Source organism: Neurospora crassa, linkage group V, assembly GCF_000182925.2.
Source record: "Neurospora crassa OR74A linkage group V, whole genome shotgun sequence".
Classification (NCBI taxonomy): domain Eukaryota; kingdom Fungi; phylum Ascomycota; class Sordariomycetes; order Sordariales; family Sordariaceae; genus Neurospora; species Neurospora crassa.
In genome coordinates, this window is record NC_026505.1 from 2722708 (window position 1) to 2741853 (window position 19146).

Here is a 19146-nt window from a genome sequence, read left to right on the forward strand (position 1 = left end):
GACTCTGCTGAAAGTTTGACAAAGAAAGGGATTCGTTTTCTTTATGATCCTGGCGTGTTTGCCCCGAGCTCCCTCCTAGCTATACCATGTCATCGAAGAATCGTGCCCACCATGTCCTCTTGGGTAAGATCTCGAGAGGAATTGGAATGGATCACACCAGCATTCCTCGCCCCTGCGAGCTCGCATACAAATGTCTAGCACATGCCTCTCACTCTTCAATCTTACATGAAATTTTGGCTTCATATTTTCTCGTTGCCGGGGCAAAGTTTTTGTTGACTTTTCGGCCAGTGCAGACATCTCCTTATGCTTCCTGCTTCCCAGTCAACATCTTCTTCGCCATGGTGTGCATTGGCAGCATAACAAAAACATTCCGTCACCAACAAGGCTATTATCAAACACACCGCCCATATTCGGTTGGAAAACCATATAGCAGCATACGAGCTTCATATGAGCCAACCTTATAGCAGCAACAGCAACAGCAGTAGCAGCAGCAGCAGCACCCACCAACAATGGCTAGCGTCCAAGGGATGTCCTTCGCGGTTGGCGATTTACCCCTCGGCGAGAACAAAGGAGGCGACAACGCCTTCTGTTGGCAGGACGCAGTGACGGACGACGTGGGATCGGCAGACTTCTTTGACCAGTTTGTGGTGCTGGACGACCATGGCCCGGACCATTCACCCTCTCCACCTTTTACGGGTGAAGAAGGAGGAGCAGAAGGAGGAGGCAACGGGAGATTTGAGAACATGTGCCGAGAAGCTCACGAATCTTCCTTGTCGCCACCTCTCACCTCACTGAGCTGCCCTCCTTTTGATCACCATCGCTCTGCCGAGCAATCACTAAGCATAGGGGACCACGGCCGAGCGAGTAGCGCTGCTAATAATTCGGCTTCTGGACGTCTCGCTCGCTTTTCTTCCGCCAGTTTCCCACTGCAGCACCGTCAAGTCCGAGCAGGATCGCACGTTGACCCCAGCAACATGGATTGTCAGTACAGTCAACAACATCAACTTCTTGGAGCCGGACAAAGAGAGCTTTCTTCCATCCTCGGCACCAGTTACCAGGAAGGACCGGGCTCCGGTGGTTCCATCTCCGACTCGGAGCTGCGGAGACTCGAGGGTTTGACGGTGAACGGCAGTAGCTCACCACGCATACATCTTCCACCATCGTCTGCATCGGTCCCTCCTTCGCCACACCTTCAGCCTGGGTCAGCCTCGACCAGCCCGCGCAAGTCCCGGCTGGAGGCTTTCTACACAAAACTCAGACACAAGGCGGCTAATTTACATGGCAACAAGCAAAAACAGCATCCTGCCACAACAGCAATGCCAGCAGTAACTTCATCAACACCCTCCACCATGGGTACGTCACCAAACAAGATGACGGCGCGTCCAAGGCCACACAACCTCAGTCTTGTAAGGCCGGAGATGCCGCTGTCCCCACCGTTAACGGGACAGATGGCTTCTGAGCAAAACAGTAACAACGACAGCAGCCATGCGCACCTGTTCAACACGAACTTTATAGACGATCCGTTCATGGACATCTCCTCTAATCTGTCCCTACCGATGCACACTCCAATTCAGACACCTCATCAGCAACACCAGAGTATCCCGGCCCCCGTCACCACCGCCGCTGATAATTCGTGGCAATTCAGCGTCAGTGGACCACCACCGACTACGCCTGCTAACCCATCAACTTTACACGCCGTCGGTGGTGTATCGTCTTCAGCCTGCGAATTGCACCCCCTCTACGCCAGCACACTCAATGACAGCAACTGGTGGGACCAAGCCGTAGAAGATGCCATGGATACCGATCCTGACCCATCGTCCTCCTTCCACATGGATACCAATGCCTCCAACACCCGCGAGGCTACATTGAACTTACAAATGGCTCTCCAGCAGCTCCATGACCAGGGAGGCCTCGATGACCATCATTTCGGACTAGACGCAGCAGGGCTCGTGCTTCACATGCCACAACCTACTACGTCTCGAGTTTCTGGTGGAAATATACTGCATCACAACCAACAGCAGCAACAACAACCAAACCAATCTCAGGCGCAAGCTCAAGCATACGCAGCCGCTCAGCTCATGCTAGCACAACAGCAATATATTTCCAACGGTGGTGGTAATCCCGACGGCCTGCCTTCGCAGTCTTCCTCGTCAACCAGTACGACCACTGCCGCTGGCGGCGGCGGCGGCAGGTCCCGAAGACCTAAACCCCGGGCCCCCAGCTCGGGCGCTTCGCGACTTCCCTCCTACCAGAGCTCCCCGCGCAAGGTTCGCGCCGTCAGCCGCTCATCGCGGGAATCGAGTCCTACCAGGGGCGGTCAACAACCCAACTCGGGCAGCTTGGCAGTTGCAGGTGCAGATTCGGCCAGCGGCAGCGGCCGTCAACGCCTCCATCGTCGGAGTGCTTCGATGCAAAACATCAACCACCATTCCACAACAACAACGAGCAGTGCTGCTGGAGTAGGATTGGGACTCATGTCCCCCGCCGCGGTTCGCAAGCGCAAGTCCTTTACCGGTCGAGGACACGCTTCATCAGCTTCCATGTCCGGATCGAGACTGTCGCACGCCACGTCGCATGGAGACCTGGGAGCTTCGGCGAGTGCGTTTGCTGCGGCTATCGGCGCTAGTGGGCACCGGGTTGTTCCTGAGGGTTCTGGTACCGGAAGCAGTCGCAATAGGGGATTGTCCAGTTCGGCATCTACCTCTTCGCTACCCAACAGCTCTGCTGGACGATTTACACCACTGAACGGCATGAACATGAACATGAACGGTGGCTTCCACCATCCTCACCACAGGGGGGTTATGGGATACCCACCAATGCCACCTTTGCCTGCCCACCACCTCCAGGCCCACCACGGCCCAGGGGCATCATCGCTTTCTCCTCCTCCTCCTCCTCACCATCACCACCACCCCTCTAAATCCTTTTCGTTACACCCATCTTCTTCTTCTTCTTCTAGACATTCCCCTTCTAAATCCAAACCTCGCTCCTCCTCCCACAGCAAAGTCACCTCCTTTCCCTCCTCTGGCGGCGGCGGTGGTGCTAATGGCGGCAGTGGTAGCGGAGGAGGAGGAGGAATAGGTTTCGTCAACTTCACTCCCCTGGACCACCACACTCTGATGTCGGGCGTCGCTCCCTCGGGCTCTTCGAAAACCAAAGCACGGAGGGAACGAGAGGCAGCGGAGCAGAGAAGAAAGTTATCCGAGGCCATGGTGAAAGTCGTCGAGGCTGCTGGGGGAGATGTTAGGAAGCTGGGGGAGCTGGGGGAGTTGCATGTTGGGGACATGGAGTTGCCGGTGGGGTTGGGGGGAGTTTCATCAAGAAGTTGCTGCTAATGGGCAGGGCTCAGGAGGGGGGAGCTTTAGGGAGGCGACGACGAGGTATGGGAATGGGAGTGGGAATTAGAGAGGTTTTAGTCAAAATTGGAGAGAAGGGGGATCAGGATACTTGGGGACTTAAAATGGGGAGGTGATGTTTTTGGAAGTTGAGAAGCTTGTATTGCATGACGATGTTGATGAGTCGATGGCCCCCGTGATGCTCCGAGTGAGTATGCAAAGGGACATGATTGAGATGAGCCGAGACGATGCGATGATGGCTGTGATGGTATTGAGTACCTCTTTTCCATTCGTTTGAAAGCTTCTTCTATTATTACCTACAAGTTGTCATTCAATTGTTTTCCTTGTCCCCTTCGTTTTGGAAAAGGTTCTGGGAATAAGTCTTTCTCTGCTTGTACGGCCCAATAACTGTTCTAATCCAACCTTTTTGTTCACTTGTCCTTTGCAACTTGCTGTATCTCTCTAAGGTGGCATATTCAGAGTTTTTCTTGTGATATTGCTTCGTCAAACTTTGATCTGTCATGGTCATCCCTCAGTTGAGGTTTGTTCTTTTCCCAAAATCAACGTGCTTGCACTACGACGTCAGTGTTGGATAGGCTTCGAGGAAAAATAAACCTCACGGCGAAGCGAGCCATCTGTTTTTAGAACAGCAGAAGCGATGTCCACGCGGACTGGAAAGAGGTGGTATGCTAATCGCTTTGGGAAACACACGGTTAAAGTTGAATGAATGGACCATGACCTAGAGTTACCGCAGACTTATCAAATCTTGGACAATGGAAGATACTCGCATCACTGCGACTTGGTTCACAGCTTCACCAAGCCCCGGTCTTTTCTTTCCTTTGTTTTTTTCTCTTTTCTTCCTGGAGAACAAAAAAGATTCAATTACCTACTTTCCGTTATTTAGGTCACTGATAGTGACAGTCTAGTTTCTGTAGTACTTGATTGATCCTAGATATTCAGTGTTACCGTGTTTCTTCCATCTTGTTATCCCAAACAGCTTGGGCGTTGCTGGTTTGTAGAACCGGATCCAAATCTATAATTTGTTTTCCTAACGTCCGCTGGTCCGAAAGACTGAGGATTGATACGCAGTGACAAATCTTTGTTTCGGCAAAAACAACGTCAAGGTCAACTTGACTGAACATGTCTTGTTCTGTTCCTGTTGGTATAGACGATCCGTCTCTTATGTCCTGCTAAAGACCGAGCACTGCCTCACAGGTCTCCCGACTTCCGAGATCAAATGCTTGAGAAAAAAATGGCAATGGTTGGGGATGGAGGTCATGTAGTTGATTGGTTGTAAATCACGCGCGCGGGAATATCGTGCAAATTGAGAAAAGTACCGTAGTGGTGGGTCTGGTGGGCAGTGAAGCAGTGGGCAGTGTTGACTATCTCGTCGTCCAGTCTCCCTGCTCTTGTTGTTGATCTACTTCTGGGTTGAGGTTAGAGAGGGAAAAGAGCCGCATGTCCGAGGGATATCCGTCAGTTTATATCAGTTCGTGATGGTCGTGACCTTGAAGTCGGTTTAAAAGTCCGGTATTATGAACCAGGGTCGGCAAGCGCATAACCATGCCAAGCACCAATATTGCAATTCTAGAACATTGTTGTCACGGTCCGTTTCAACATTTAAGCTTTCCGCAATCCCTTGATCCGTCTTTCTTGGAACTTGTAAAACTGGTGTTTGACGGAGGTTTCTTCCTTGCTTTTCCTTTCAATCCAAAGGCGGTGAGACCTGCTCAGCACTGAAGAGGCACAATGACGAAACGTCTTGGACACCCACAGCGCGAGCAGACACCAATGTTTGATCAGCGTGAAGATCCGTGGATGGGCTAGGCTTTAAAGGGTGCAAAGTCGATTGGCTGGAGAGAATGGGAGGGGAGATCGGCGAATGTGAAATGACTTTTTGCGATTCATGCATTTTGGGAGTATCTGTCCTTGTTGGGTCAACCCAGCAAACCCATGATATGAACTTTGGAAGAGTCGAAGAATCCTGAGGCATCTCGGAAAACGTCATTAAGAAGAATGTCGCAATGATTCCTTTGGTCTTGCAGATAGTCTAGAACGCATGGGAATGCCTGTGTAGTATTTTACCCCTGGCTGCTTAGCCAGTCAGCGACGACTTGACTCCATGGCGCCTATTTTTGCTGCACGTCAGTCAGATGGAATCCAGTGGTGGGGCTGCAGCTTTGCCGTAGAGGTACCCGCCCGAACAGCGCGGGTTCCTATTGCCGGAGCGAGCCTTCATCAGTCTGTTACATACGTAGGTTCAGTTTGTGACCTGAATGATTCCGTCAATGTTGAAGTTTCTTCGAGATGTGAAATGAAAGGAGCGAATTACTGTGATTGTAGATGAAAAACCAGGCAGTGCAGGATGTAATCACAACTGAGACCCCTTGGCGAAGAGGATAATCCCCGACCCGGACGGCACTTGCACCAAGGGGAAGCTAACTGAAAGGGAAGAAGGGTCTTTACTCCTCACACAGCATCCTTCCCAGCCGCGTGTCTTATACACGTAAAAACACAGACAGTATGAAAGACGTATGTATGGAAGACGGACGTCGACCCTCCAATTTTGGACTTTGCCCGCCTCGGCGCCGTGGCCGTGATCCTGTTGCAGCGGAGAACCTTGTTCGTTCGGTGGAACCCTTTTGCGTGCTCTTTCCGAAACACCAGCGTCCGTAGATTCCGTCGAGTTACGATCCGTGTCTTGGGTTGTGTCAGGAGGTTTTCCCCTTCATGGGTTTTCTGGGGGGAGGGATGGCTTGTCATTGGTCGGCGCCAAAGGGGGCTGTGCAGAGCGTTTGTTACTTGCAGCATTTCGTTGCACTTTAGCATTGCATGTAATGTACCTTGTCTCTCCATCTGACCTAACTGGCATTCCCCAAAGCCTGACAGAATGAAGTGTTGAGCAAAGCTTTTTTTTTTCCTCCTTTGTCTGTCTTTGTCTGACTGCGCGATTGATAACTGTTATGGATAGAGTGCCGAAGCGCTTAACATCAATGTGGCAACATGGAGATGAAGGACCATCCATCTCACGTTGCCCATCATCCAGCATTGCCCGTCCTTCCTTGCGATGCATGTCGGTGCAGAATGGAGGCATTTTGGGCAGTGCAGTGCCAACCAAAAAAAGAGAAGCGCATATGCGGCTGCTTGATGACGAAGCAACCTAAGATCGGCCTTTGCACATTCCAAGAAGCAGCCAAGGCCTGTCGAGATGAGGACGTTTACTCAGGTCTTGCCCTGTACAACCTCTCCCGTTGGCATTCATCAACAGTGTCCCTCGATGCTGTGTGAGGGAAAGTGCCCCTGAAGAACACGAGAGGAGGAAAGCGAGGGTCCCGTTGTGTCAAAGTGCGACGATGTACAATTGAAGAGTGGGAACTCATCAAAAATGCTAAGACGGTACCTGGCAAACTGCACGTGCCGAGTGCAGAAGGCAGGTACTCCGCTAGTGGGGCCACACCTCATCTCCCCGGGGCTGCATAATGCGGGCGCTACCTTTCCACTTCCCTTGTGCCTTGTCGTACCTGGCCAAGGGCGGGTCCCGATCTCAGCACTGGCCCCAATCTTGTCGCACTCCCGTCCTCTGCGCTCTCCAGCTCTCTCCTTCGCCCGTTCCTAGGCCCTCCCGGTTTTGTTTTGTCTCTCATTACGACACCAACCCTCTTTCACTCCTTACACAACACTGCCTTCTTTCTCCCACACGTTTTTTCTATTTTGCAAATCAAAGGAGTTACGCCCCCAGTTGCGTTCTCCGTCCCCAAGCAGCATCGTGCCGCTGCCTCTGCCGGCCTCTTCTCCCCCCTTCTTTCAGAAATACAACTTGAGCCCTTCTATTCCTATTCCTTACAACCTCCTTCCTCCTTGGGTTTGTTTACCACACACATTAACCGGGCGAACAGAAACTAAACCGGATCCGCACTGTCGCGACGACGAAATCTCACATCCGTCAGCGCCATTCGCCTCTTCCTCGACCAACCCTCGCTTTTCTTCAACACGCTCGTTTCAGTTGTGGAAACGTGACACGGATCAAGTTGGATTGAAACGGCCAACCACCTTCGCTGTTCCCCAGTTCTACCCCGACGAGCGACGACGAGGACTCGACTCGACTCGATTTGATCCAACAGCCTGAAAGCCGGCCTTTGACGACGACAAACAATAACGCCCCCTTGTGCATTGGCAAGCGTTCTCCGCTGTTCATCCGATCTTGATTCTTGGCTATTGTTCATGTTGGATAATAGCGATACATTTGGGAGTCTTCCTTTGACTATCAGCTCAGCTCAACTTTACACCGGTGTCAATCACCCTCAACCAGCTTTCTCCAACGAACCATACCAGGCCCTTCAATCTTCCAACGAGTAACTGCCGACGACAAAGACCGCGAATCGCTTCTCTCGCCCAGTAACCCCTTCGGGGTAACGTAGAAACCAACAAACTCGAAAATCACCTAAACCAAACAAGATGCGCTTCTCGATAACACGGCCCCTAGCGGCCCTTGCGTCGATCGCGGCCCTCGTATCTCCCGTCTTTGGCGAACAGAAGCTGGCGTCTCAGGCGCTAAAAACATGTCAAGCGAACTCAGGCTTCTCCGCGAGTCTGTTTAACGTCGTTTATACTCCAGAAAGCGGCAGGGCCAATGTTGACATTGTCGCCGTCTCTACCATCCAAGGCAAAATCATCTTCGACGTTGCCATCTCGGCCTACGGCTACGAAATTATCACCGCCAAAGTCGATCCCTGCAGCTCCGGTTTGCTGGGTTTGTGCCCTATGACGGCCGGCAAGATTCCTCTCAACTTCACACTGCCCGTCGACAAGAACGCTGTTGCACAGATTCCCAGCATTGCCTATAACTTTCCCGATATCGATGCCAAAGTACGAGTCAGGATCAACATGACAGATGGAGACGAGGCCGGTCAAACAGTTGCCTGTGTTGAAGCTGAAATTACCAACGGAAAAACCGTCGACTTGGCTGGTGTCAAATGGGCTACGGCCATCGTTGCCACCTTCGCCTTGACGTCATCTGCCTTCGTTTCTGGCCTCGGTCATCACAATGCCGCATCGCACGTTGCCGCCAACGCCCTCTCTCTCTTTGGTTATTTCCAGGCCCAGGCCATGCTTGGACTTACCGGTGTTCCTCTGCCACCTGCCGTGATGGGATGGACCCAGGATTTCCAGTGGAGCATGGGCATTATCAAGGTCAATTTCATGCAGGACATTTTCACCTGGTATCAGCGTGCGACTGGTGGTACTCCCTCGATGCTATTCGACTCTTTGGCCACAGTCTCTGTTCAAGTTCAAAAGCGTGCGCTGGACGTTGCGGACTATGGTGCGGATTTGGCCAGGCGTTCGATGTCGTATATGCCCAGGACCATTTCTGAACCTATGGAGCAGGCCATGAAGCACGAGCTCCTCAAGCGCGGAAACATTCAAACAGATACCGGCAGCTACGTCGTGTATGGCATTCAGCGTGCGGCTTTCCGTGCCCATATCGAGTCCACCAACTTGTTCATGACGTGCTTGATCTTCTTCTGCGTCCTCGTCGTCATTACCATTCTTTGCGTCGCTGGCTGGAAAGGATACTGCGAGTTGGCCGCACAGAAGGGCTGGATGAAGCACGACACCTTTCTCGATTTCCGAAACGGCTGGTTTACCGTTCTTAAGGGCATCCTCTTCAGAATCACCCTTATTGGCTTCCCCGCCATGACCGTCATGTGCATGTGGGAGTTTACCCAAAACGATTCGCCTGCTGAAATGGTGCTAGCCCTCTTTTTCTTTCTGGGTATGCTTGTCACCCTGGGCTGGGCCGCATTCAAGGTTATCAGAATCGCGCGCCGCTCCGTTGTAATGCACCAGAACCCGGCTTACATCCTCTTCTCCGACCCTCAAGCCTTGAACAAGTGGGGTTTCCTCTACGTCCAATTCCGAGCTTCGGCCTATTACTTCATCGTTCCTGTTCTCGGCTATACTATTCTCAAGGGTCTGTTCGTCGCTTTCGGACAAAATAACGGTACTGCCCAGGCGGTCGGTTTCCTTATCATCGAAGCCGCCGCTTTAATCGCGGCTACTGTTATGCGCCCTTGGATGGACAGGAAGACCAACTGGTTCAACATCGCCATTTGCGTCATGAACTTCATTAACGCCATCTTCCTGCTAATGTTCACTGAAGTCTTCAACCAGCCGCCCCTTGTCACTGGTGTTATCGGCCTCATCTTGTGGATTACCAACTCCATCTTCTCCCTGGTTTACCTGCTGATGCTCATCTGCTCTACCATCTTCGTCTTCTTCCGCGAGAACCCCGATAATCGGTACCAGTTCATGGCTGATGATAGGACATTCTTCATGAAGTCACAGACTCATCTTACAACGACCACCGAGCTGGATGCGCTTGCGGCGACCGCTCGCGGAGACAAGTCCGGGTTCAAGGGACTCGACCTCGATGACGATGCGGAATCCATGTCTTCGGATTCGCTTCGTCGTCAAACTGAACTTCAGCCCGGTATGCCAGCTGGTGGAGCTGGGCTACACTTCACCAATGCTCCCCCAAAGTCTCCGGTTGACCCTGCGATGCCGCTATTCCCTTCGGAAGGCCGGAACACCCAAGGTCCTCAGTATGGCGAGAAGCCAGGTATGAACTTTGATCCGCGAGGACCGTCACCGAGTCCGTACGGTGGCCCACAAGGCGGCAACGCCACCCTCACGCCACAGTATAGGGCTCTCAATAACGCAAGGTATGTTTGTTCTGTGGAATCTTGACTGGATTCGAATGCAAGCTAACGGTTGAAACAGCCCGTGGCAACGAGGTGCCGGCTATGAGCATTAACGATCGAAGTTCACTGGCAATATACCATGATCTTCGCCTCTTACGACCTTGGGAATAAATGGAGTTTTTGTTTTTTCGGAGCAGCCATTTTCATGACGGCGATACTTTTCACTCGGATGGCGGTATACTTGTCGGTTGGTTTGTGGGAAGCTTCCTGCTCTGGGCATGGATATTCCACCCCTCCGCAAGAAGTGGGCGGGATAGAGGAGACAAAGCATTCAAGAAGGCAAAGTCTTTTTGTGTGCTCGTTGTACCTCCCTACCTCAAGTCATTGTATGACCCCTTGCTTTTGGCCCGAATTTTATACCACCCACTATACTCTACCGTGTTGGATACACGGATAAAGAGTGTTCTTTTCCTACTATCATTTGTCGAACGTTTTTCTGTTTTTGTTTTTATTTCGTTTCTCTTTGTCTGTCTTCAAATCATGCTAGGGCATCACAACGGCGTCTTGGGGTAGTGGACAGTAAGAGAAGGCCGGAGGAGGAATGCAAGTCACCCCGAGAATATGGGAGACAGACACCACGCTACATAGTTAGCGTTGGAACTAAGTACATGACCGACCGGAAAGGTTGCGATCAGAACTTCAAGCAGACAAGAAGGATACATACCATAAATACTTCGGCTTGTGGCAGTTATGTGATATATCACGGATACCCAAACGAACTTATAAACATCAACATCATATGTGTATAATATCCAAAGACCATACCCAAGGAAGGCAAAATAAACATTTGAGAAGGAGTTGAGCATAGCATGGTTAAAGCTGGGCTGGGTGGAAAAAAAGAACAAAAATCGAAATTAATCAGCACGTACTTCAATGGGCCATCTTACCTGTGAAATTTTCAAACTGCTGAGTGTGTGAACCTCACATGGCTTTCCATCCCTTGCTTCGAGTAGTTTTTGTTATACCACGTTATGGTAACGCCCACCGAAAGCACAGTGCAGCAACACTGAGTAGGAACCTTTCAAATGGACATGGACTTAACCGTGGGTGTGAGGATTGCCGGTCTCGGAGTCACGACACAAATTTCCTTCCGAGAGAATGAACAGAGGGTGAGGCCAGGTAAAAAAAAAAAAATTTAAAAAAAATATATATATATATTTGTTTTTTAAAAAAAAGTAAAAAAATAAAATTAATAACTAAAAGACCATGGACATACAGAAGTTGAAGAGACACCGCTCATCGCAGTTGAATATGCAAGGCCCGGACGGACCTCACTCAGATCAAGGAAATAAAGAAAATGCGTTTAACAACTATCACCAAGAACATATCCTTATGGGAAATGGTGGTTCTGTCCCTCAATCCTTTTTTTGCGTCTTTCTTCTTTTTTTTTTTTTTTTGTTTGTTTGTTGTGCATTCCCTTGAGTTGGTAATTTTCCCACTTCCTCATTCCGTGCAGTGGGTGCATAGGTAGGTAGTGTTGCGACTTGCGAGACCGTGACCATCTACCTAGTTCAGTCCGGGCAGCTCACACCCAGGGTTACCTACCTACCTACCACCTAGACATACCTGGGCTCGCGGTATACATCAAAGAGTGGGTATCCACCCATGCAATGGGCAGTCAAAGCAAAAGCGTCCCGAATCGCGCACAATTACAATATTAAATTATGAACAAGAACCAGACTATATGATACTGATTCCATCTGTCTATCAGATAGTGGCCTTGAAATCATAATATGTCAGTGTAAAAATGCTGATATTTGCGAGTGTCCTCGTAGAGTTGGCGAGTGGATTAAAGTGGGGCTAACGAATATGGAAAAGGCGATGCTTCAGTGCAGTACAGAGAACCTGTCGTGGGTTTTGACGATAATGCCCGGAAGGTCAGTTACAGTGCTCGGGATTTAAAGCTAGATACAAATCAAATATAACCAATCAGCGAGGACCTCAAGCTAGTAAATACGATATATCACACCGTTGAAAAGTGGGATCCAGAAGTGTAAGTGACTAGGGTGACTCGCCACTAATCATCATTTGACATTCATGCAGAGTCCATCAACCCATCCGTGCCCCCCTCGATCGCTTTCCTCCTCGATTGCCAATATTCCTTGGACATCTCCTTCTTGCCACCTTCTTCCTTCCTTCGATCCCCCTCCATTGCTTCTTCCTTCCTCCTCTCCCGTCATGCCACCTCATCTTACCGGCATCTCACCCAACTTTATCCAACCAAACCCTCAACGCTCCATTCTCCACCCCCTTCACCTTCCCTTCCCCATCCAGTTCGAAGGTAAATAAATCCAACGGCCGACTGGCATAAACCACCCCCGTCACACCAACCCATGTCGCACAGTCCGTACCCATTTGCAGCCCCGGTTTCCGTTCGGGCAGACTCAAGTCTTCGAAGACGGCCTTGAAAGCGACTCTCTTACCCTTTCCATCTGGTAAAATCTCAGAGAAGCCCGCTGGGTAAAGACGAACGGATGGTTTGATCTTGTCCAGGTACTCGTCCGTGATGTTAGACCCGATGGCCACGGCATAGAAGGACATATCGGTTGAGTTGGAGATCCAGTTCTCGAGGATGAGGCCAGGAGTGGAGGGGGAGGTGGAGATTGTGAGGGAGGAATTCAACCTTTTTCTTTCGATTATAGTGCCATTGGTGTACTTGGGTGGGGTTGAGTTGGAGGAGTTTGTAGGAGGGGAATTAGGGACAGCAACCGTGATGTTACCCATATACCGGTACTGACCGCTGAACATCCGGCCGGCCTCGGTACGAGCGACGTACGTCATCGTTGAGAGGTAAGTGATTGTTAAAGTGTCGGCGATATACATTGCTAAGCCAGGAGGCGGATCGCCGGCGGCGAGGATGGAGAAGCCAATGTCGAGGTCGGGGATGATGGCGAGGAGGGAGGTGTAGGCTCCCAGAGAGCCGAGTTTGTTGAAGGCGTGGGTTATCTGGAAGGACTGGTCTAGGGAGAAATGAGTTAGCGGTGGTCAGCGACAAAGAGGTCAATATGAACGTACTGGAGCCTATGTCAAGTTGTCGGATACCCCATGGCATGCCAACAGCTGACTTTGGGTCCGATGTGAACACAGATGGCTTCAGCCACCGACGGGTTACGGCAGGTTTGAGCAGTGCTGAGCGCATGATTGCGCGGCCGAGCGAGGACATGTCACCCGCCGAGGTATACATATTTCCTGTTCTGTGACGCGCTAGTAAGCTCACGGCTCCTTTACCAACAGCGCACTCCAGCGCTACTCACGCAGCTTCCTCCGCCAAGTCAAACGCCCATGACGTCGAGTGTCGATTTCCCGGAATAATTCCCAGCGAGTCATCCGGCGCCGACGTGAACGTATGCGTGAGATTCAATGGCGTCAACACTGAATCCTGCACGAGAGTCTTGAAAGGCTTTCCGGTGATGCGCTCGGCAACATAACCAAGGAGGGCAAAGCTAATGTCCGAGTAGGCTGGCGTCGACGATGTCGGGAACGAAGGAGGTAACTTCCCCAATCCAGCAAATAGCTGGTCCCTGTTGCAGGTAGGGAGGGTACCACATGGCGGAAATTCTTCGAGTGGGAGAGGCGGGAACCCTATTTTGTAGAGATATTCGAGGGGGACTTCATATGCCAATTCTCCTAAGAGGGCGTCTTTGCACATCACGAAAGTTAGCTCAGCTCCCGGTCTCGTCTTGTCGTCAGGGAAGAGGGCTATAACTTACAGTCCCGCATCAGCCCACTCGTCTGACTAGCCAAACTTCCCAACGTCACCTCCTCCCAATCCGGCACCATCATCGACCCACCCGGCGTCTTCTCCGCCAACCTTGCCAGCTCCGGTAGGTACTTTGTGACCGGATCATTCCACACTCGATCACCCACCGTCGCCAGAAATGCCAACACCGTAAAGATCTTGGTAATACTGCCTATCCTAAAGACTGTATGGGTATCGACTCTGCTGACGCCCGTCGAGTTGAACACCCCCAGGTTCGGCGCGGTCCAGTAGTGCGACCATAGCGGTGTGTCTTCGCTCCCTGAAAACACCTCGACTGCGTACGAGAAGTGGTCTGCGCCTGTGGTGTTGTCGTGGTCGATGTACTTGAGGAAGATCTCGTCTAAGGATTTTGCGGCCGCTTGGATGGCTGCATTTTGGAGCAGGTTGGTTGGTTTGGGGAAGAGCGGGCCGTAGAGGGGGCAGTTTTGTTTGGCGGTGGAAAGAGCGAGGTGGGTGACGCCCGCTAGGAGGAAGAGAATGAACCTCATCTTTTTCTTGTCGGGTGTGTGGGACCAGTGTAGCAGCGGCGCAGAGCTCTTGCCTATTACCGTGAACCGCCCTGAAGGATGATGATCTTTGCATCAAGCGAGCAGCTTCTCATGGGACATACACTGGTTCTTTTTATGTTAGGGATGTGGTCATCTTGGACGACATAGGAAGACTGAGCCTAAAAACTAACGGTGTGTTTAACAATCGGTTTGAGTGGTGTCTACGCTAGGGATGCGTGACTGGAAGGTTACTTATCGAAAGTAGTGAAGTGTTTAGGAAAAAGACAGCGACTTGGAGAATTTACTTCCCATAAAATGGGCTCCGAGGAAGGGTTAACATTCTCCAGCTGTTCAACAACAAGTGGAATGTAGGTCTATTGTTAATGTACCAAGTGGTACATAATCGTGATCATTGGGTTTTCTCTTTATGGACGTGATGATGGGTGACTCCCATGGGACTGGTCATTGCACTATCGTCGATCTGTCTCGGTGAGGTTAGGGTGTACATATTCACACCCGCAGTCTGATCAAGATTGCCACCATAAGCTCGTAAAAGTAGTAAAAGAACCAATACCAATGTGCACTACGTTCCATTTTTTTCCACATTGAAATCTTTAAGCTATCTGCTTACCCCTGGATGTCGGTAGACGACGCGGCCGAAAGTACAACTTCATTTCCAATGCAGTCCGGGGTATGGAACCCCGCAAGCTACTTGAATTCCTGATAGAGACCGAAAGGATAAGCGCGGGACGGCAATATGTGATTTTTATCGGTGCCAAATGAACCGGGCCTTTGGTCTTCCATACGTGGTTCGCGCGGATATTCCCATGTCGATAAGCCATTTGCCCTTCGAGCAGAACTCTCCTACTATACCAGCGGGGAAAATCCTGGCTGATTGTGCAGGTAGCATCAGTTGTGCTTCATTCCGCGGTCAATGGACCCTTTGGGTTGCTTGTACCACACCCCTTGCAAGTTGCACATCGTCTTGTTATCCACTCTGGATCGTGAGGGACTATCCGCAGACGATACTCGCTTTCGAGTATCGGTGACATCAATTGACGACGAAGCATCAGAAACAAAGGGGGGAATGGAGGATAGAGGTGCAAAATCATGTGTTATGATTCATTACCTCACCTTGTGTTACCGACAGCAGATATCCATGCTGCGACATGTCCCGTCCCGAATCAGCATCATTATTTCCGGCTAAATACCCTTACAACCAGCTCTTATGGTTACTCAACTTGACATAGCTCTGCCTCGGGTCATCCATCTTTGCCTTGGTATCGCCATCTTTGAAGTCTACCAGCTCCATATCCGAAGTGACCATATGCCGACGGCCAATTGCCTTCTTCCTCTTGAGCCTCTGCCTCTTTTCAGTTGCTTCTTCAAAGAAGTAGTGGTTTGATTGTTCTGAGTAGCCGATACGCCATGGCACATCCAACTGATAACCCGTGGGTCCTCCTCCACATGTTCCGCTGAGTGCCTGACTGGGAGGAGAATTGATGGCCAGGGCAAACAAGTTTGCGGGATCTGTGAAGTCGGTAAGTGGCCGACCCCTGAGCTGAATGAACAAATGAACCAAGCAAAACAAGTTTAGTAAAAACCCCATAATCAGGATTGTTAGAAATGCGCGTTGCCAATCCATAGCAGAGCCCGATGTGTACTCTTGTTTCGTGATTGAAGCGTTAAAGTTGTTCTCCCATCCCGGCAAAACAACTGGTGTTGTCTCTGGGTGCCAATAGTGAACAACAGGCGTCTTTATAGAGCCAGAGATCAATGTCGGGCTGACAAGTGCCGCCAGGACTTCAGCGAGGGATGGCACTCTGTTGGGGAGATGATGATCCTCCAAAGGTAGTGCAGTCAGTATGCGATCTCGTGAAGAGTTTAGGGTCGTCAACCCGGAGTTCATATAAATGGCTAGCTGCCATGATTGCGCTAACCACTTCCAGTCAGACTCATCCAGTTCCACAGCGCCCGGGACTGACTTGCGGTAGCTGACTGGATCGTGTTCATCTTCACAGTTTGCCGACATATGAGCGCCGGTCGTCCCTGAGATGTTGAGATGCGTTGAACAGTTGATGGAGAGCCACGATCGGATCTCACACAACGTGTAGTCGTCCGTGGCATTGTTGTTGACGAGTGTATAGACAGAGCCTGACTTGTGGGTCCAGTCATTTGAACCTGCGACTGTCGCATTGATAATCACGTTGTATTCTGACGGAAACTGCCCACCCGGATTTGATTAGCGTGATCTATTGAAATGATTGAGAAGACGCTTACCCTCTGAAAGACCGGTGGTCGTCGTTGGTAGCCTTTGCCCCATCTAAATATGTCATCCACAACGGTGGCATTGAGAAGAGTTCCATTGACCCATTCACTTTCGCTGGATGGAGGGACATCGTCTAACCAATTCAACCCACCTGTCTTTTCGCCTGGGAGCTCCGCGTCCGTTAAGTTGGCATGAGGCCATGTTGTGTATACAAGAGGCGCAAGCTCCTCTTCGGTCATCCCCACGCAAAGGACATTCAGCGCCGGGCTGACCGCGCTTGCCGCTAACCTGTATTCTCCGACTCCGGAAAGATCGCTGGGCTGAAGTATTTCATTAACAGGATCTGTTGCTGCGTCGTACACCCCTGCACATAGTTAGGCATGTGTTTGCGAAGCTGATTATGGGATGATCTTACCAGGATGAGGAACTGCTAGAGTCACATTGTTAATAGTTCTTTTGTACTTCTCGTAGCTTGCCATGGGGTCACTATGTTCGGTATTAATCCACGTCCCTGTGACAGTGACATTGTCATAGAGCGTTGCTGTTACTGGGGGCCTGTTGTACATGTAACGTCCCTCTGGCTTTGTGTTGTTCCGGCCAAAGTCTGACCATGTGGACCTAAAAGCCGTTAGTATGCAAAGTATACGAAATACCTGATGCTATACGACTTACAGGAAGGCTTGGAAGTTATTATATGCTACACTGGCAGTTAGCTAATGGTATTTCCCGGAAATGTGCTGGAGGGATGGCGTTGCTCTTGACGTACAGAAACCTGAGAGAGACGCAGCAAGACAACTATCTTGGCTCTGGTCATCGGCCAGCAGCCCATCCGGCAGATGACAACTTTGCTTGACGAACTGTACGTTCCCATAGCTAGCCATGGCGTAATTCTTCATGACGATCATTTCGGGTTTGCCCCATTTCAATTTGGGAGCAACGAGAGCGTCCGAGGCTGTGGTGTATAACACGGCAACGAGGGTGGCGAGCATACATAGAACACCCAAAGGGGTAAATCCCACTTTCTTCCAGGATCTAATATTCGTAAACATCAAGCCTGGCGACTTGTGAACAGTTAGCAAGGGTACTGGCAAATAGGTTGTGTCGAAGACTTACAACAACCCAGTTTTTCATGCCGAACTCGCCCAACGTAACACCTCTGTTGCCAACATCAAAGGCCTTTTTCGTAAGGATCTGGCCAACAGAGGCAACAAACACGGCAACGAAGGAGGTTTCGATCAACTTGGCAATCAGGGCAGTGAGTAAAGAAGCTGTCGACGGTGGAAGGGCTCCATGAGCGGAGGAAACTGTCTTTCCCCATTTCGGCTGAATCAAGGCGACACCCAACCAGATCCCGCTCCCGATGGTTGAAAAAATGGACAGGGACCACAACGTTATCCCAAGCCAGCTGACCTTGTCGCGATACGGGCCGCGCTGGGAAGAGCATTCGAAGGGCGGCTGTGCATAGGGCGGCTGTCCCTGTCCTGCTTGTCCATAGACTGGCTGTGCAAAAGGTGGCTGTCCGAATGGGGTGAAGGGGGTTTGAGCTAAGTATGGACATTAGTTACGGAGAAAGTGGAGTACGATGGGCCATGATATTTACATACGGGAACTCATCAAGCACTGGACATCATCTGCCTGTCCCCAATTCTGGAAGTTAATCACTTGAGGTGTTGTGGGCGATACTCCGTACATTCCCATGGGTGGCGGCGAGTATGAATCGAATCCTCCGGAGAAAGGTGCAGGGTAAGTAGCATAGAGGCCCATGTCCGCCTCCTTTGGAAACTGCGGGTACGATGCCGGCGAGGGAGCGCTCTGGTACTGATATTGTGGGTTGGACGCCGGCGGCGGCGACTGCAATCCCTCTCCGTGTGTTCCATCGTGGCCCATGCCGATTAACGCTGAATCGGGGGAAACAGAGCGAGCAGCTTCCTCATGCTGGGTGGAGACACACTCCGTTCCGATGTGTTGATTGTCTGTAGGCGTAGATGAAATCGAGGCGATCATGGGTGGCGCCATCTTGGGCGGCTTGAACAGAGCAATACGCCTGAGAACTTTGTTTCTTTTGCCAGAAACCCACGAAAATTTGGTGTTGCGGGGTGTCTGAGGAAGACTTGAGGGTGAGTCTGGGATCGTTGTATCGACTTTGTTGCTCATGGGTTCGACAGCAAGAGGATGGGGGGCCGTATAAACCATTGTTGGCCCAGGCTAATCTACCTTGATCCAGGCTGACGGGACCAAAAATGTCACCCTGGCCTAGTTATTTTCTGGGAATGTCAGCACTCAAGAGAAGCCGGAATGCCGTGCGATAGTGGCACGGTGCATGTGAGGGGGGGAGTAGAGGCAAGTGAGCAAGGCTGCTCAGCGAGGACAAACCAAGAACGAATCGTATATCGCGGCGCGCAACCACCACGTTTGTGTAGTAGACGGAACTGACTTTGGGGTGAGACAGGACTTATACCGGGAGGCCGAACGGGAGGGGGGACTGGGGCATCGGGCAGGGGGTGATTTTAGGTAAAGCAAACAAACCAAATTTGAC

General features: G+C 51.0%; 5 protein-coding genes across 6 annotated transcripts; 2 read left to right on the forward strand and 3 right to left on the reverse strand.

The window, feature by feature from the left end:
* Positions 1-509: 509 nt before the first annotated feature.
* Positions 510-3434, forward strand: NCU01033 (hypothetical protein; the record flags this gene model as incomplete). The annotated part of the gene is made up of 1 exon (XM_956552.3): positions 510-3434. One exon carries the CDS (start codon positions 510-512, stop codon positions 3330-3332), a length of 2823 nt encoding a protein of 940 aa, XP_961645.2. The 3' UTR covers positions 3333-3434.
* A 1052-nt stretch (positions 3435-4486) lies between these two features.
* On the reverse strand, positions 4487-5782 carry NCU01034. Of its 2 annotated transcripts, none has more exons than XM_011396153.1 (2): positions 5587-5782; positions 4487-5461 (listed from the first exon to the last, which is right to left on the reverse strand). In XM_011396153.1, exon 2 carries the CDS (start codon positions 5338-5340, stop codon positions 5038-5040), a length of 303 nt encoding a protein of 100 aa, XP_011394455.1. In that variant the 5' UTR covers positions 5341-5461; positions 5587-5782; the 3' UTR covers positions 4487-5037. The 2 variants fall into 2 exon arrangements, with proteins under 2 accessions (XP_011394455.1, XP_011394456.1); XM_011396154.1 differs by having other exon boundaries at positions 4487-5470.
* Positions 5783-6797: 1015 nt separating this feature from the next.
* NCU01036 (DUF907 domain-containing protein) lies at positions 6798-10973 on the forward strand. Its single transcript, XM_956555.3, has 2 exons — positions 6798-10054; positions 10113-10973. Exons 1-2 carry the CDS (start codon positions 7788-7790, stop codon positions 10144-10146), a joined length of 2301 nt encoding a protein of 766 aa, XP_961648.2. The 5' UTR covers positions 6798-7787; the 3' UTR covers positions 10147-10973.
* A 1322-nt stretch (positions 10974-12295) lies between these two features.
* NCU01038 (hypothetical protein) lies at positions 12296-14341 on the reverse strand (the record flags this gene model as incomplete). The annotated part of the gene is made up of 4 exons (XM_956557.3): positions 12296-13053; positions 13109-13287; positions 13348-13732; positions 13804-14341. The coding sequence occupies 4 exons, from the start codon at positions 14339-14341 to the stop codon at positions 12296-12298; spliced, it is 1860 nt and encodes a 619-aa protein (XP_961650.3).
* A 1018-nt stretch (positions 14342-15359) lies between these two features.
* NCU01039 (hypothetical protein) lies at positions 15360-19014 on the reverse strand. The gene is made up of 7 exons (XM_956558.3): positions 18215-19014; positions 17724-18154; positions 17377-17671; positions 17283-17307; positions 17026-17228; positions 16622-16974; positions 15360-16565 (listed from the first exon to the last, which is right to left on the reverse strand). The coding sequence occupies exons 1-7, from the start codon at positions 18801-18803 to the stop codon at positions 15555-15557; spliced, it is 2907 nt and encodes a 968-aa protein (XP_961651.3). The 5' UTR covers positions 18804-19014; the 3' UTR covers positions 15360-15554.
* Between the last annotated feature and the right edge of the window lie 132 nt (positions 19015-19146).

What these genes read in the sequence shown, in the direction of transcription:
- NCU01039 (XM_956558.3), bottom strand. Translation starts at nt 18,803, where the DNA reads ATGGTTTATACGGCCCCCCATCCTCTTGCTGTCGAACCCATGAGCAAC. An exon ending in GCATGAAAAACTGGGTTGTT is followed by an intron (nt 17,672 to 17,723) that starts GTAAGTCTTCGA and finishes ACTGTTCACAAG; the next exon opens with TCGCCAGGCTTGATGTTTAC. An exon ending in AATAACTTCCAAGCCTTCCT is followed by an intron (nt 17,229 to 17,282) that starts GTAAGTCGTATA and finishes AACGGCTTTTAG; the next exon opens with GTCCACATGGTCAGACTTTG.
- NCU01036 (XM_956555.3), top strand. Translation starts at nt 7,788, where the DNA reads ATGCGCTTCTCGATAACACGGCCCCTAGCGGCCCTTGCGTCGATCGCG. An exon ending in AGGGCTCTCAATAACGCAAG is followed by an intron (nt 10,055 to 10,112) that starts GTATGTTTGTTC and finishes CGGTTGAAACAG; the next exon opens with CCCGTGGCAACGAGGTGCCG.
- NCU01034 (XM_011396153.1), bottom strand. Translation starts at nt 5,340, where the DNA reads ATGACGTTTTCCGAGATGCCTCAGGATTCTTCGACTCTTCCAAAGTTC.